The 16,172-nt window shown below is 39.9% G+C and overlaps 1 protein-coding gene across 1 annotated transcript in view; it reads left to right on the top strand.

Annotated features, from left to right (window-relative positions):
• Positions 1-16,172, top strand: part of ankrd12 (ankyrin repeat domain 12) — a 30,639-nt gene that overhangs the window by 5,996 nt on the left and 8,471 nt on the right. Inside the window, 5 exon segments of the mRNA XM_029452985.1 lie at positions 10,298-10,411; positions 12,288-12,438; positions 14,364-14,504; positions 15,478-15,681; positions 15,927-16,069. Coding sequence (XP_029308845.1) covers positions 10,352-10,411; positions 12,288-12,438; positions 14,364-14,504; positions 15,478-15,681; positions 15,927-16,069 — 699 coding nt within the window. The 5' untranslated portion in view covers positions 10,298-10,351.

Consider the following 16,172-nt stretch of genomic DNA (forward strand, 5'->3'; position numbering starts at 1 on the left):
TTTTGTTTGGTACGTTGAGTGCAGTATCTCGGTGTATAACGGCTGATGTTGCCTCGATAATCCACCATGTGTTTATAAAGACTGGCAATTTTGAGAGCCTGTGACCTTCCTGCAGGCGAATACAGCATGACGATGCAGAAGGAAAAGTTGGGTTGCAATATTACAACGTTCTAGGTTTTTAATTATTAATGAGCCCTTAAAGTTTCCTTTTTTATGAATGAAAAGTAGGAGAGATAACAGTGAGCGTTGATAGTTAAGAGGGGGAAAAGATAATTTGATCATGGGCATGTGGTTTACATTCTTCATTGCTGGGCTGCTTTTACTTTACTGATGCCAAAGAAAGCGATCATATCCTGTTTACTCTGGCTCCTTCGGTCACCATGCTCTCTGATGCGCGAGGATCCTCCTGCTGCAGAATAGGTTAATGAGTTCATTCACGCGTCGATTTCTGTGCAAATCTTTTCATCTGGTTTGTTGCACTACCCTTTCTGTGTAGATTTAAACATTTCTCTGATCTTTTTTGACCTGGACCCTTTTCAGAAATGTGGTTAATCATTGACCGTGTACATGAAAGTTAAACTTGTTTTCAAGAATAGATTATAAATCATTTGCTTTTAGACTGTGTGTGTTATCAACTAACCATTATTTACAACAACATAGTTTAACATTTGACATTACAGCATTATATTTTTGCTCATTAACATTGTATTAGCCTAATCCATATGCTGTAGTCTGGCACATTTATTTATATAGCACATTTCATACTCAAAGCAGTTTCGAAGTGCTTTACAGGGATTTAAACTTTTATAGGAATTGGGGAAAACATTAAAAAGAATTGCATGAAACGTTTAACTGCCATTGTTTATATTATTATAGAGTTGAGAGTAATGTAAATATGGTTATAATTAGACTGTTCCAGTTGCGTGTTGAATATAATGAAAGCCCAAATGTAATTAATTTCTTTACGGTCTCTAAATTCAGAGAGAAAAGAGTTGAAATGACTCCGTATCTAGGATAATGTTGAAGATCTCAGCTAACTTTCTAATCTTAAGAATAAATTAATACCAGTGCAATACAAAAAGCAGAGGTTGAAAAAGATTTTAATTGTTGAAGTTTGATTATAGTATTAGCGTGAAGTTGCATCAGTGAGTATGTATTTGTTCAGCAGCCCATCGTTGCATAACGCAGGAGTAATTGTCTGTTCTTACATTTTTCATTTCCAGATAAGAGCATTCCTTTTGTTTCTGGCCCGTCCTCCCTCCAGACAAAAAAAGCCTTGAACGATATTTAAATCTAGATTCAGAGCAACCCAGTTATAACAGTTAGCCCTTTTGTGGCTATGTTTACTTAGCGATCTGATATGTCTCATGGCTTCAAGGCCCCCCAGTCCAAGAGTTATACTATGTCATGCATTGATTTGTTGACTACAGTTTGAAATAGTTTTTCGGCCATTGATTTAGACCCGGGTTAGAATACTGGGATAGATAAGTGTTTGCCATTATCAGCGATCCTTAACACAAAATCTGAAATCACGATAAAGTCTGCGGTTACTTTGTTTCTGTTTACTGTGTCTACATATACGGAGCGCACTGGACTGTTGAATGTGAGGTTGTCGGACCAGTTTTTATATCCTCAATGACCCAGGTTTCATGTTTAAAATGCAGGCACTGTCCTGATGCAGCGAATAATCACAGCAATCAAATTTTAAAATTGCCTCTTTGACACAGAAGCTCATCTCTTTGTCCTTTACCCCTCCATCTTTTAATACTTGAGAATCCAAATCAATATAGAGATATGAATATGCTGGTTCTGATGTTGTGCTCACCATAGAAATACATCAATATTACATGCATCATATTTTCTCTTCTCCTTTTGCATTCAGACTGTAGTGTTAGAAACAGACACATTTACTAATGCAGCCGATATTTACCATGGTAGAGCTGAAACGGTTAGTTTATTACTCGATTTTAGTTAATTAAAAAGCAATTATTCGTAAACAATTTAGATAGTTGACCAATCGTTTTGGCTTTTATTTTTTTTAAAGTAAAATTACCAAAGATAATTCTGTGCTCCCAGCTTTTCAAATGTGAATTTTAATTCTTAGTCTTCTGTGATCATCATGACATTTGGACAGTATATTGGACAAAACAAGCTATTTTAATTGGGCTCTGTAAAATGATGATCTGCATGTTTCAGTTAATCAAGAAAATCATCTGCAAAATAAAAATAAACAAATCATTAGTTGCAACCCTATCCCAATTACCAAACAGATATCGTTTCTTGCTGGGAGAAAAGCTGGACTGGTATTTACCAGTTTTAAAATAGAGTTTCTTTCCTCATAGTTTTCTTCCCTAGTAGCGAGTATACACTGCTTTATTGGCAAATGATCTGTTTGGTCAGTGTGCCATTGTGCAACACTGGGGAGAAGGTCAACCTGTGTGTTGACTTTTTTTTATTTATTATTAATGTTCACAATAAAGTAGTAGAAGTTAACTTGCTGAGTGCGCTCTGTAGAGAGCATGACTTGTTTATCTGCATTATCTTGAAAGTCCCCGATGGTGAATGCAGTAAACTGAAACTTCTATTAATCTTCATGCTGCATGACTGTTGTTTAAAGACTTTGTTTGCTCAGGATCCGTGTATTCCGTCCAGTTTAAAGACGGAGTCGCTGTGTCAACTTTTACACGCTGCCCTTGCCGAGGCTTACTCTGGCACTGCAAAGCTGTGGTTTTGGCAGAGCCTGTGATCGGATCGACATCTCATCAAGCCTAATAGGATGTGGCAGGTGTAGATGGAGTCACGTCTTGAATGTCATGATGAAAACTGACAACATTTCCCTCCTATGGGTTTCTTTTTTCAGATTGAGGCCTGCTAGTTGCTCACATGAACCCAGTAGATGGGGGGGGGGGGGGATACCTTGAGGTTGTGACATTTTGTTAGAGATGTTTTGTTTTATAGTCATGTGGGCTATTTAGGAATTGTGAATAAGGTTTCTCAATTGCTACTGTTGAATGCCTGCTGTAGATATTGAAGTGTCCTTAAACGTTGAACAGCAACAGTTACCCAGTGTTTTGTCCAGTCATGTGAGCTCGGCGCTGTGGTGGAAAAAGGAACAAGACCCACGCCTAGGTCCTAACCTTTGCTCTAATCCCTCCTGCATTCCCTCACCCCTCCTTTTTTAACCCATAATCAGTAAAGGCTTCATTGTTCTTGTCCACTGCTTGGGTATCTGATCATTAACCTACATTCAGAGTGGTGGTGGTAGGCTTCTTAAGGCTCTCGGACCAATATTAATAGCCGTGTTTCAGTGCGTTGAGCCTTATTCTCCTGCCAGTAAAGTTAACCCTATTTACGCCTTTCGCGTACAAACATTAGGCTATTTTATGAGGCTTTTGATTTGTGTACGAAGCCATGCCCTGAGCCTCTCCCTTGTAAATGTAGGGCTATTCCTGTTTTTTTTATGGAAGCTTTTAAGTGATGGCTAAGGCTGTGAGACAGTTCAGCACTCAATCTTACATAAGAATACACATTTAGGACACATAAAGTACATTATGTTTGGGTCTTACAACAGCTTAATGCTTGGATTATTATGAATTAGGCCAGAAAATTTGCTGCCCTGAAAGTATTTTTGACAAACGAACATGATTTGTCCTTTAATTTAATTGAAGAGTGTGCTGGATGTTCTCTCAATTGGGCAGAAAATTGACCATTTGGTACACTTGTGGACCTCATCAAATAAACATTTCGACAGTTGACCAGGTGGCTTAATTTTATCCACCAAATGCCATCTGTAAGGGTGGCTGGAGCCTTGATAAAATCTTTCCGCCTCTGAAATTTTGGCATCCAGTTGTTTTGTGCCTATTCATGAATTGGCAATGGTAACCCATGCTTTTCCCATGTGGGGGAGGTTCAATCAGATCCTCACCACCTCTTCCCAGGAACATGGCTGCCTCATTTATGCAACCAAACAACCACTGGAACGAAGTCCAGACATTCTGGTTGGAGGAGGCGTGTTTCGTCTGTCTGGGGTTAGGGTAGGGAGAGGTGAACAGACGCCTTGAGGCATCCAGTGTCACTTGCTGTTTGTTTGTCCATGTCGAAATAAATTCAGATGACCCAGTGATTGGAGAAAGACAGCTGCACTTGTTCTGTGAATGCAATTTTATGCTTTTGCATTTGGTAGACAGTTAAGACTCTATTGATTGTAAATCTATAAAACGTTTTGATTTTGTGCATTTAACTCTGGTACTCTGGTCTATGCTATGTACTAGGCCTGCAACAAACAATTCCCATTATTGAATAATCTTCTGATTAGTTTCTACGATCGTTTGGTCTATAAAATATCAGAAAATAGTAAAAGTCAATCCCAGTTTCTCGGTCGAAGCTGATGCTTTTTAAATGCCTTAGTGTTTTGTCAGTCCAACACAATAAATCCCATGTAATGTACATCCTCTATTATCGTTCAGATTAAACGCACCATAATGCATGTCAATGGCACCTTCTTTACTGTCTGCTAACAGCTAGCGTTAACTAGCTCTCCTCCTGCCGATTTCAACACAGAATGTGTGTTTAGCATTATCGGGGGGGGGGGGAAGGATTCGTCCCCTGGATGTGTCGACTGTAAGATTACGGTGTCCTTTCGGGATGCTGTTGGACTCGAGCCCTGATGGTACCTAAGGTGCAGTTCTCGTGACATCTCTACATATTACTACGGGGTTATTGCTGGAACTATCTCTTCATTCCATCAGTAATTTATCCAGTTATTTTATTAAATAAATATTGAATACATAAATAAAAACCCCACAAGTTATCAGATCTTTTGATTTAATGTTTTAAAATTCCCTAGTTAATCTAAATACAGGCAAAAACTAAATGTTAATTTTATAAAGACTAATAATAAACTCAACCATCATATATTTGGTGTTTTTACAGGATAAATTGATGCATTTTCCATAATTTTAACAATAATTTGGATTACTGACATGTTCAAGAATACGATTATCTTCTTATTTTGTGTTGTCAACAGGAACATAATTGGACACATCTAAGGCACATAACAGAATTGGCGTGCACAGTGCGAGGAATTCATACATTTCAGGCACATGCATTGGTACATTATATAAACATGTATGCTGTTAGTGTGTGTGTGATCATGTTGAAGATGGCTGTCTCTTTGCTGGGTGTTGTTGCCTCTTCTGCCCCTCTCCCGTAGTCTCGATAATGGGGCCTTTGCGCCTGGCTTTGTCCTGCTACTCATTAGGGAGTCAGGAGGAGGAGGAGGAGGAGATGGAGGAGACGAAGGCTGGGAGTGGATGCGCAGCTGAGAGAGACCTCCCCCACCATTTAAACTGACGGCATACAGGACCACAACCACGTGACCGGCTGTTTACTGTCGCAGCAAGCGTAGTGTGTCTCCTTGTGCGCGTTACAGGATTTGCCTGCCTCCTATTGTCGGAAAACCTGCCTCCTCGCTTTAATGTAGATTTAAAAATAATCCACTTGCTTTTATTTCTACTGGTCTATAACATTTTAAACACAGCGATGCATTCAGAGTTTGTTTTCTTGTAGGTTCCTTTGTGTGCAGCAACATGGGAGACCAGGGGAATATCACATGCATGCATGCGTGTGTGTGTGTGTGTGTGTGTGTGTGTGTGTGTGTGTGTGTGTGTGTACGCACGCAGCAGGGAGTACTCTGGAAGCTGTAGTGAAGTAATGCTGCTGCTCTGTCAGGCTCTGTGCTATTCTTAGCCCTCTTCCCTCCCTTACCCATCCTGCAGTCTGTGGATCAGGTTACTGTACTGTGTGTGCTCTTCATCTAGCCCAACTACATCCCAACCACACTCTTCACCACCCCCCCAACTTTTCAAACCGCTGCACTCGCGCAAGGACAGCACCGGAGCGGCCGCTCAGCTGTCAGGGCCAACATGCTCCATCACTACAGGGAAATGGTTGTTATTGTTGTTAGTCAGGAACCAGTGGAGTTAAGTGCAGGAACACCAGGTTATAAATAAATACAGGGAGGCATCTGCTTCTCCGAGGGACCAGCAGTGCAGCCAGCACACGTAACTCAGGATTTCACTGACTTCACTTGGTGGATATTTAAAATTTGAAATATTCAGACTCATATTTTTCATTACAAGTGGTTGTCATGTCCAGGCTTAAAGAGGATAATTTAGAAACTGTTATATTTTTAAATCGCATAATCTGAAAAGTAAATTGACCTCCAGCCCTGATGGCCACCATGCTTTGGTCATCCACTAAAACTGTTACAGTACTGTGGCTACATGGCAAACAGAGCCTAGCACCATGGTTTCACTGAACTGGACACAGGAATGGTGTATTTTAGAACTGGATCTATTGGTCTATTATTATGGGCTGCAACTAATGATTTTGTATCATTATCAGTTTTAATGTGACAATCATTTTCTCAATTATGCTGTTAATTGTTAGAAAATGATAAATGACCCGTGACATTGTGCAACATCTTTTAAAATGTCTTTTTTTTTGTGTCCAACCAACAGTGAAAACTCAAAGATTCAAATAAACACCTCTTCATACGTTGAAGAGCAGACGAGCCTCACACTTAGGAAGTTGAAACAAAGACATTTTGGGCAAAAAAATGTAGAAACGATTTATCAAAAATAGTTGCAGATTTATTTTCTGTCAATTGATGAATCATTGACTAATTGTTTCAAGTCTGCTTGAGGTTTGAGACATTTAGAGACATCACATTGGCTCTTTTTGGCACAATTATCTGACACTTTATAGGCAAAATATTTATTTTATTAGTTCAGAAAATAATTAGCAGATGAGTCAATAAAAATAATTATTAGTTGCAGCCTTTAAGTATATTTTGTTCAGTTTCTTCAGTGTCAGTGTTCCTTGGCTGCTGAATTATTAAACTAATCGCTGATGATGAGACGGCCCGAGTATCTCTGGCATCACATCATTTGTCTGTTGTACATCGCTCACCCTTTTTTAAAGTCGTGATTTTGCAGTTTGATAAGTCTGTTTCATTTAAATTAAGTGGGTTAGGTAACTGTTGTTTTCACTGTCCGGGATCCAATGTCAAACTCATCTCAGCCTTAGTCTCTGTGAACTGTAGTAGTCATCGAGGCAGGGTTTGATCTAGACTTGAAACAGCCCAAGGTTAATGGCAGAGCTCGCGGGGGCTTATGCAGCCCTGAGCTGCTCATGAAACGGCAGTGAACGAGAATGCCAAACTGGCGAGTGCCCAAATACCTCTGTAATTATAGTCACACCCTCCTCGCCTCTTCTCTGGGCCAGATTGGAGTCCTGTCAGCGTAATTTCTGGTCTGGTCCCGGGCTGTCCATACTGCTTTAATACCCCCCTTACATTAGCCTCTTTACACCAACGTGTTCGCTGTGGGCCGCTCAATTCTCCCTTTCAGCTGCCTGAATGACGGTGCTGCTGCATACCGGCTATCTGCTGACTAATGACGGACCTCTCACTGGCCTCAGCTGAGCTGCAGGGCTGTGTGTTAGAAAAACGACACCTGTCAACACTGTGCTATTACTTAGGATCAGCAGAGGTTGTAAAGGTATCTGAAGAAACAAAATGTTGGCTTACTTTGAGAAGTCTATCCTGGTAATTCAGTGCTGAAAACCAGTAGGACTGGGTTTTATCTGGCAAGGCAAAGGGCCTGTGTAACTGTTCAAATGTGCCCTGCTGTCTAATAAAGATGTAATCATTTTAATAGTGTTGTAATATATATAAATTCATTTTATTATATATTAATTAGCACATTTTAGTTTTTCCTGATGAATGTTTTATCAATAAAAGCCCAGCACAAATGTGACCTCTTAAAATCTTTCATTTTATCTGAAGTCCAATCCCAGAGCTATATATATATAGATATAGATATAGATATAGATATATATATTTAGATATATATATATATATATATTTAGATATATATATAGATTTATATATATATATATCTATTTATATATATATATATATATCTAAATATATATATATCTAAATATATATATCTATATATCTATATATATATCTAAATATATCTATATATATCTATATCTATATATATATATCTAAATATATATATATCTCTATATATATATATATCTATATTTAGATTTAGATTTATATATAAAACAGAAAAGCATCACGTTTTTACAATTAAGAAAATGGAAACCAATAAAAAGACTTAAAACTATTTTATTAAAATACTTCCATGTTTTCTGTCGAGATTTAATCAGTTAATGGTCTAATTATCTTTTCGCAGCTAAAAACAAACATGTACTGTATCCATATACATTTAAAAAGAAAACACAAGGAATCTCACATTCTGAAAATCCAAGTTAAATTGAGACTTAATAAATAAATAATAAATAAAATCAACAGGTTGCAACCAAAGTTGATCTGTTAACACCTTTTTGTCTTGGAGTGCTTTATCTGCTTAAACTTGTAAGACGTGTGGCTTTCACATAAATCCTCTGTGCCATAATAGTCTCGTGTGAAGGTGTTGTGTAAGAATGGGCTTGTTAACTTGATGAAATTTCATAATTGAAGGTTATGATCCGTTTAACTACCGTGGTAGAATGCTTTTGGATTTGTGTTTCTTGTGTTTGGATTGATTGAACTGTCATGGCGGTGTACTGTGTCGCTGCTGACTGTGCGGTCTTATAAGACTGGCATGTCATAAGATCTCAGTTTGTAGTCCACTGACAGATTACATTACTTTTGTCTTTTTGAGCCTTGCTGTCTTAGTTGTAATTGAAAAGCAACCACTTACATTTGTGTTTTTTTTTTTTTCATTTCCAAGGAATTGTTCAAATAATCAAATACAAATGATTTCTAGTGGCACGCTTCTTACTAATGATGGACCTCTCAATAGTATTGGTTTAGTAGCAATGCTTGTCATTTTGAGATTATGGCTGTGCTGTCTGTTTCAAACCCTTACACGTGTACTGACCCACAGAAAAACAAAAGTTGTAAATAACCGGGTTGAGCTATGTCAACATTTTATTTTTTAATCTAATTAGATTTTAACTGCCTGGAAATATATATATATATATATATATATATATATATATATATATATATATATATATATATATATATATATATATATATATATATATATATATATATTAGGGCAGCAACAAAGAATTATTATTAATGACTTATCTTCCAATTATTTGCTTAATCTATTCCTTGTGTGGTTTATACAATTTTAGATATTAAAGAAAAATGTCAATTACACTTTCACAGTCCGACCCGCAGTACAATACACACAAATATACAATTTACTGTTGTGAAAGAGCAAATATTCACATTTGAAAGCTGGAACCAGTGAGGGGGGAAAAAAAAAAGGTTTAATTGATTTACTTGAATTATTTAATCAAAACAGCGCTTTCCCTGAGAAATCCCCTGAATTAGAAATAGTTGTACTCTCTAGCAAAGTGGGTCATCCGCAGTAGAAGTGCTGTTCGTTAAGTGAGTAAGTGCAATACTAAAGAAATTGAATAGAATTTTGCGAAGTTGAAACTGGATGCATATTGAGTAATGGGGCTGTCCCGTTCATTTTGGAGGCGGTTTCACAACTCATCAGTGCCCCTCAGGTGTCCTAATATAGAGTTCACAGTTTGCGGTACTTTCATTGGGCTCAAGAGATGCCATTTCTGTCACATCTGATGGGATGCTGTGTATAAAAAGAAGCGGGGAACGCAAAACGGAGAATCTTGTGACTGAAATTGTCGATCTTCATGTGACGAGATATCTGACACATGCCATGTCGGCTTTATGCGCATGCTCAGCTGAGTGTTATACTTCCCTCCGTCACTGCAGGCGCCCACGGGGATGGACTCTGCTACTTGTGCTACTACACTGACACAAACCACATCAGAGAGAGCTTGGTTACACTGATGAGTAGACCATAGTGACACAATTCAGGGGAAATGTTTTCCTCTCGGAGTCCCTAAAGCTGTGATTCATGCCGTCTTGTGTAGTTGTTTCCTGGCTGTTTTTTTAGGTTCTGTCTCAAGCAGTGGAATGGAAATTTCAATAAAAATCCCTGATTACTGATCTACTCTAAACACATCCTTAAACAAAAAGTGGCACTCTTCTTTACTTGGCTCTTTTACTGCGTGATACCGACGTTCGCTGAAAGTCTAGCCTGTAAACGGTCTCTGAGAAGAATTTAATTGTACCTGCATTTAAACTTGCCTCTTGTTCTTGCCAGTGTAACTGTCAGCCAGACTGTGATGTGGCAATGAAATCCTTCTCATTGCTGTGGTTTTCGGTCTCCAGGTGCATGATGAACCTACTGTGCTGTAGCTGTCACAGCTAGTCAGGTGCCGCACCATGGCGAAACCTGGGAGCGACAGAGATGGAGCCATGGTGGATAAACAGGCGGGGAAGAAGGTATGTGAGCACAGGCACAACATGGCACTGAAGGACCACACTTGAGCAAAGAATTATACCAACTATATCTTTGTGTTGTCACTTTGCCCTCCTTCCATGTTGAAGGCACAATGAGTAGGATTTGTGGATTTGTAAACACAGCCATCAAAGCTGGTCCCTCCTCCCCGGGTCCACGAGTATCTGTTATTTCTGTATGAGTCTATGAGTCTAGTTTGAATGTAGTACATAACAATCCTCCACACCAAACTCTCAAACTACAACACCAAAGTAATACCACCCTATACGTGTTTAAAATAACGTTGATGTTTTCTCAAACAATCACAAGTCGGTTGTTTTAGTTATACAAAATATACTTTGTTGATCAGAAGATGTAACTGAAGCAGCCTGCACTACATCCCCTGGAAGCTCGTTTAATGCTTTTACAGCACTAAGTTATGGTGATACCTTCACAGACATTTGTATAAATGTCTCTGCAACCTGAAGTGTGACTTGTAAACACCCTCATTACCCACTCGCTGTAACACTAGAGGAGTTTTAGAGGCACACATCTGGTGCCGAGCACATTTAACCTGCTTGCTACGTTATTATCTGTATCTAATCTCAACGCCGACAGCCGCAGATTCACATGTTGACATTGATGCAAATATTGTAATTATATCAAATGTGATTCATCAGCAATCTTAACCATATCCTGTCTCCCATATTGTCGTACCAACACTACTTATTTAACCCCTTTTCCAAGAATGAGAAAGATAAATTGATGTCTGCTTTTATTTTTAAGGCAGAAGCGCTTCTCATCTTAACCATCCCCTACTTTTAACACTGCCAGACACTTCAGCTTTGCACAGCTGGCACTTTGCTTTGCTGAGATCAAAGAAGCACCACACTGCAGACATTTTTCCTCCTGCCAGAAATGTATTTTACTGCACCAAAGTGCTGCTCACTAAAGTACTACTGGTACTGAAAAAAAGCCTTGTCTGCAAATCCGAGTGCAGGAACCCGGGTAACTGGAATTGTAAGACATTGTGATAAAATACAGATATTACTGGTGTGATGTTTAGTGCGGTCACTGGTGGCATATGATGCACGGCACTGAAGTATTGTCCTCCACCCCTACCATCCTTTTTAGTATTTTCTGAAGAATCCAGCACATGTAAAACTATTTTTAATTGATGCAGTGAAAACCAAAGTTATATCCATAAAAGCAAATGGCAGCTGCATGTGGGAGTGATCACATTTAACATTTTCTGTCTTGTGAAGTGGGAGTTGTTGTTGTGTTTTCTTTTTAGCTTAATTATGGCCCAGACTTTAGTTGCTGCTGCGTATAAACAAGATTGTGTCTAGTGTGTGTGTTTTCTTTTCAGACTTAATGGAAGCCATTAATCTAATAAATCTATTGGTATTAAACATTACTCTGGGAGTTCAACTTGCACTCATATATATATCTCTCTTTCGTATTTTATTTCTGTGTAAACAAATGTAAAGTCGTCACTCCTGATCTTTTACTTGGCAGAGATCTTGCCTTCGTATTAAGATTTTCCTGAGTCATGCAGGCAAAGCTGCTGCCTGCAGGACCCAAACAATAGGTTGCAGAGACACTGCCTGTAATATAATCATCTGCACTTTGTTATGTTAGTATCATGTTTTAGGAAGCGTTGGTCTCATCTGAAATGCAACCTGCATGGTAAGCTCAAAGCTTTTTGTTGTGAACTAATTAACTTTAGCTTTTATTTTTTAAATGCAGTTTATTTACCGTCATGATATTCTTTATACACACACTGTTACGCGCAGACAGCAAAGGTGTGGCCACATTTGTCTGTGTTCAAAATGATTGTTTTGTATTTATTGTCTTGTTTCCTCCTCACCTCTCTCACAGAGCAAAGACAAGTTGTCCCCTTTCACCAAAACTCCGAAGCTGGACCGGAGTGAGTTGCTGGGGAAGGAAGGGAAAACCAAGTCTTCCATGAAGCGCAAGCTCTCCTTCACTGCCAGTCCGCTACGGACTGAGGAGCGAGACTCCGACACCGGTAAGAGCTGTTGCTGCTCCCCTTTCAACAGCCATGCTGCTGGCTGGCTGCCATGTCCTCACACCGCCCCCTGCTGGCTTGTTGTTGCACGTTTTCTTTAGAGACTGTCTACAGGTCAAAGGGTTTCTTCTTTTTTCGCAACAGGATCAAAATCTGTCCATGTTTATGACGATGTGGCCTGTTGTGTTGAATAACGAGATATAAATCAAGTTGTACTGCAAGACTCAAGGGGAAAAAAGCAAATGGGAACACACTAATATGGAGAGAATCTGTTCTAAATATAGTTGTGCTTTAAGTTTTGGCCGTTTACTTCCTTGTGAAAATAAACATTAGGCAACCCAACTCTTTAACACAAAACTCATTTGTCTTAATAGTTCCTGATATGCGGTCAAATCCTGTTATCTGTGTAGCTAAAAGCATTTTATATCTTTATTCCGCTTTGCAATAAACCTCCATTCTTGTCCAAACACGTATCAATAAGCCACACGTGGTAGTTTATGTTGACTCAGTCCCACATAAACCATCCTGGTGCTGTAAATTCCTCGGGCACCAAATGTGTATTAATCCACCGCTGAAAATAGTCCCAAAGAGTGTCCAGCTGTTTTAAGCTGTTCCTAAAGATTTAGGTATTAATGAGGAACCAATGGGCTTCTGACTGAGAGGCAGAGCAGTACCGTGAGCTGAACTAACGCGTTGCTTGTTTTGTTCTTTTTAGGGAATTTGTTGACATAAATAATAACACGTGAATACAAAGATATAGAACAGCAGCCTTGTCCTTTAAGACCTGGTCTTCTCCCTGCAGTTGTGAGAAGACGTGCAATAGTAACTGCCGTTTTGGTTCCTGGTAAGCGTCATTATGTTGAAAATAAAATGCTTCACATCGGAGACACTGTGAACTTGAAATCTTACCTCTTGTGTAAATAAACTATTCGGCTTCTGTCATTTAGTGAAAAGTTTAACTGTATGTTTACATCAGATTTGAGAACTAAAAATAGGGTTAGTGTGTCGCACAGCCATAATTACAGTAATGTGTTTTACAGACTGTTTGAGATCCTGTAGATGTTCCTTCATCTCCTCTGTAGAGCATTTCATTGTGTGGTCCTGCGTCACCTTAACACACGAGAACCCTCAATTTTGAATTCACTGAGTTTAATTTATGTTGCGCAGGTTATAAAGCTAAACTAGCACGGAGGGCGGCTTTGCCTTCCTGCAGCCTTTCCCTCGCAGGCCTGTGTTGTGCAGCTGCTGAAGGAAGGAAGTAACGACTCCACTGACCACGTCGGATCGTCTCTCCTGTCTCCTCTGTTGCCATGACTCATAATCTGTGCGTGGAGTGAGAGTCTGCCTTTGTGCCTGTCTGATTTTGAGTATATGGGAGAGGAGGAGGGTGAGAGAGAGTGTGAGCGTTAATGCGGTGCTTTCCCACCCTTCCACCTTCCCCCCTTGCTCCCTCCTTTCTCCCCTCCCCATCCTCTCTGCTTTGCACTGTAGATGACTCAGACCCAGGCCAGTCGAGTGAGACCTGGGGAGAGAGATTAGTGCCTCCCTGCAGGATATACGCAGGTAATCGCTGCAGCCCGATTCTCAGCCCCCGTGTCCTCTACAAGTCACGTCACTATGCTGCTGTAAACACACACACACACATGCACGTGTGTGTGTTTTTCGCCCTGCATTTGCCCGTGTTACAGCTCACGCATGTCTATGTTTAGTAACGACTGACTGATGGAGACGGGGGCGGCACTTGGCTGGCTTAAGAGAATGCTGTCTTCTTTTTTTTGTCCTCCTTTTTCGAAACCTCATGCTTGTCATCTGTTTCTCCGCGTTCTCAACAGATACAAGGGAAAGAGGAAAACGGTGTCACTGTGACGATGAAATTGCTCTTATTTTTGGACTGTTCTCTAAAATCTTTGTTGGTTGTTTTACAGATAAAGATGGACCGGACAAGAAGAAGGTGAAAAAGGAGGCTGGGGGCAAGAAGTCCCAGGCTCCCAACCTTTTGTTTGGGTATCCTCTGTCAGAGCGAAAACAGATGGCTCTCCTAATGCAGATGACTGCCAACAGTCCAGGTTTGTGTGCCTGCCCTTTCACCTTCACCACATCCTCAAGATGGCTCAGAGTATATTTACTAGTGGATGAGTCATGCCTCCGAGCTTTTTCAGGAACATGTTCTCTAATATTTCAAGGTTGTTTGAGAATAGGGCAACGCTCGTGATGTTGTGCTGTTGACTGAGATAATTGCTCGTAACTAAAATGTTCTGGGTAGTAAGGCGAGGACAATCGGTACACACATGCTGAATATACACACAGACGCACGTAGGCACAGGTTTTCCAGTAAAACCAGTGTCACCGGTTGCTCAATCAAATGCTCATTAAAGGAACAGATGGACATTTTGGGAAATAAATGCATTTGCTTATGGACTTATGCTGAGAGTTAGACGAGAAGATTGACACCACTCATGTCTGGAGCCAGCAACCAGATGTGCTTTTAGTTTTGTGTGATGCTCGGTATTCTCGGTACCCCTGTCTGAATTATAACATGTAATACCATCATTATTTTTTATTGATTGATCAGGGATTGTTGATCAAATTTAGCTTTCTTTGTCAGAAGCTAACAACATCCACCTGCCAGCACTTCTTAAACCTACTGATTTAAAACTGTATATCAATTGTTTATTCTGTACAAAGTGTAGAAACTACAATCCTTTTAAATAGAGCTAGGCTTGCTGTTTCCCTTTTTTCTTCTTTGATTTATGCTCTACTAAGCTCACCAGCTGCTGTCTGTACCTTCACATTTAGAGTACACACATAAATACCAATCTTCAAATTAATTCCCAAAATGACTGTTTGACTCTTCCATTCATAAATACCTACTAAGACACACAAACGCATATTATAAGCACACTCTTCCAAGTGCTCAGCAAACCAGTTTCTCTGTCGTTGCCCGATCCAGTGACATTAATTCAGACGGTTATCTCAACCTGTGACACGCTTTTGCTTCAAGCATCAATTAAGTGCTTTTCTCTCTCTGCCCGTGTCCAGACTCTACTCCCAGTCACCCCTCACAAACGACCCCTGTGCAGAAGAAGGTCCCCAGCAGCGCCTCGTCTCGACAGAAGGACAAGGTCAACAAGAGGAACGAGCGAGGGGAGACTCCCCTTCACATGGCAGCCATCCGGGGAGACGCCAAGCAAGTTAAAGAGCTCATTAGCCTCGGCGCTGACGTCAACGTCAAAGACTTTGCCGGTACGATCCCCCGGGAAGAGATCATTTAACAGCTTTCATCGAGTCTGCATGGTAGCTATTAATGACACGAAGCTGACAACAGCTGAGTAACTGCTGCTAAGTCGAAGATGATCTCTCGTGATGAGATAATGAAAACGGACATCAGTGTGAATCTTACTGCAGTTTGTGCACATTTGATGTAAAATTCAGAAAATGCTTTTATTAAATTTAAGTTTTAAACTTTGCTGTTTTCTTTTCCTCCCCAGGTTGGACTCCTCTGCATGAAGCCTGTAATCTTGGTTACTACGATGTGGCCAAGGTCTTAATATCAGCAGGTGCAGAGGTGAACACGCAGGGTCTGGATGACGACACGCCTCTCCATGATGCTTCCAGCAGCGGGCATAAAGATGTAAGAGCTTCACTTGAATGACGTGTCCAAAAATGTAATGTAACATTAAAGCTGTACGTCATATAAACCAATTGTACTCGGCTAATGTCTAGAAATAGAAAAT

The sequence above is a fragment of the Cottoperca gobio genome, chromosome 17 (assembly GCF_900634415.1).
Source record: "Cottoperca gobio chromosome 17, fCotGob3.1, whole genome shotgun sequence".
Classification (NCBI taxonomy): Eukaryota; Metazoa; Chordata; class Actinopteri; order Perciformes; family Bovichtidae; genus Cottoperca; species Cottoperca gobio.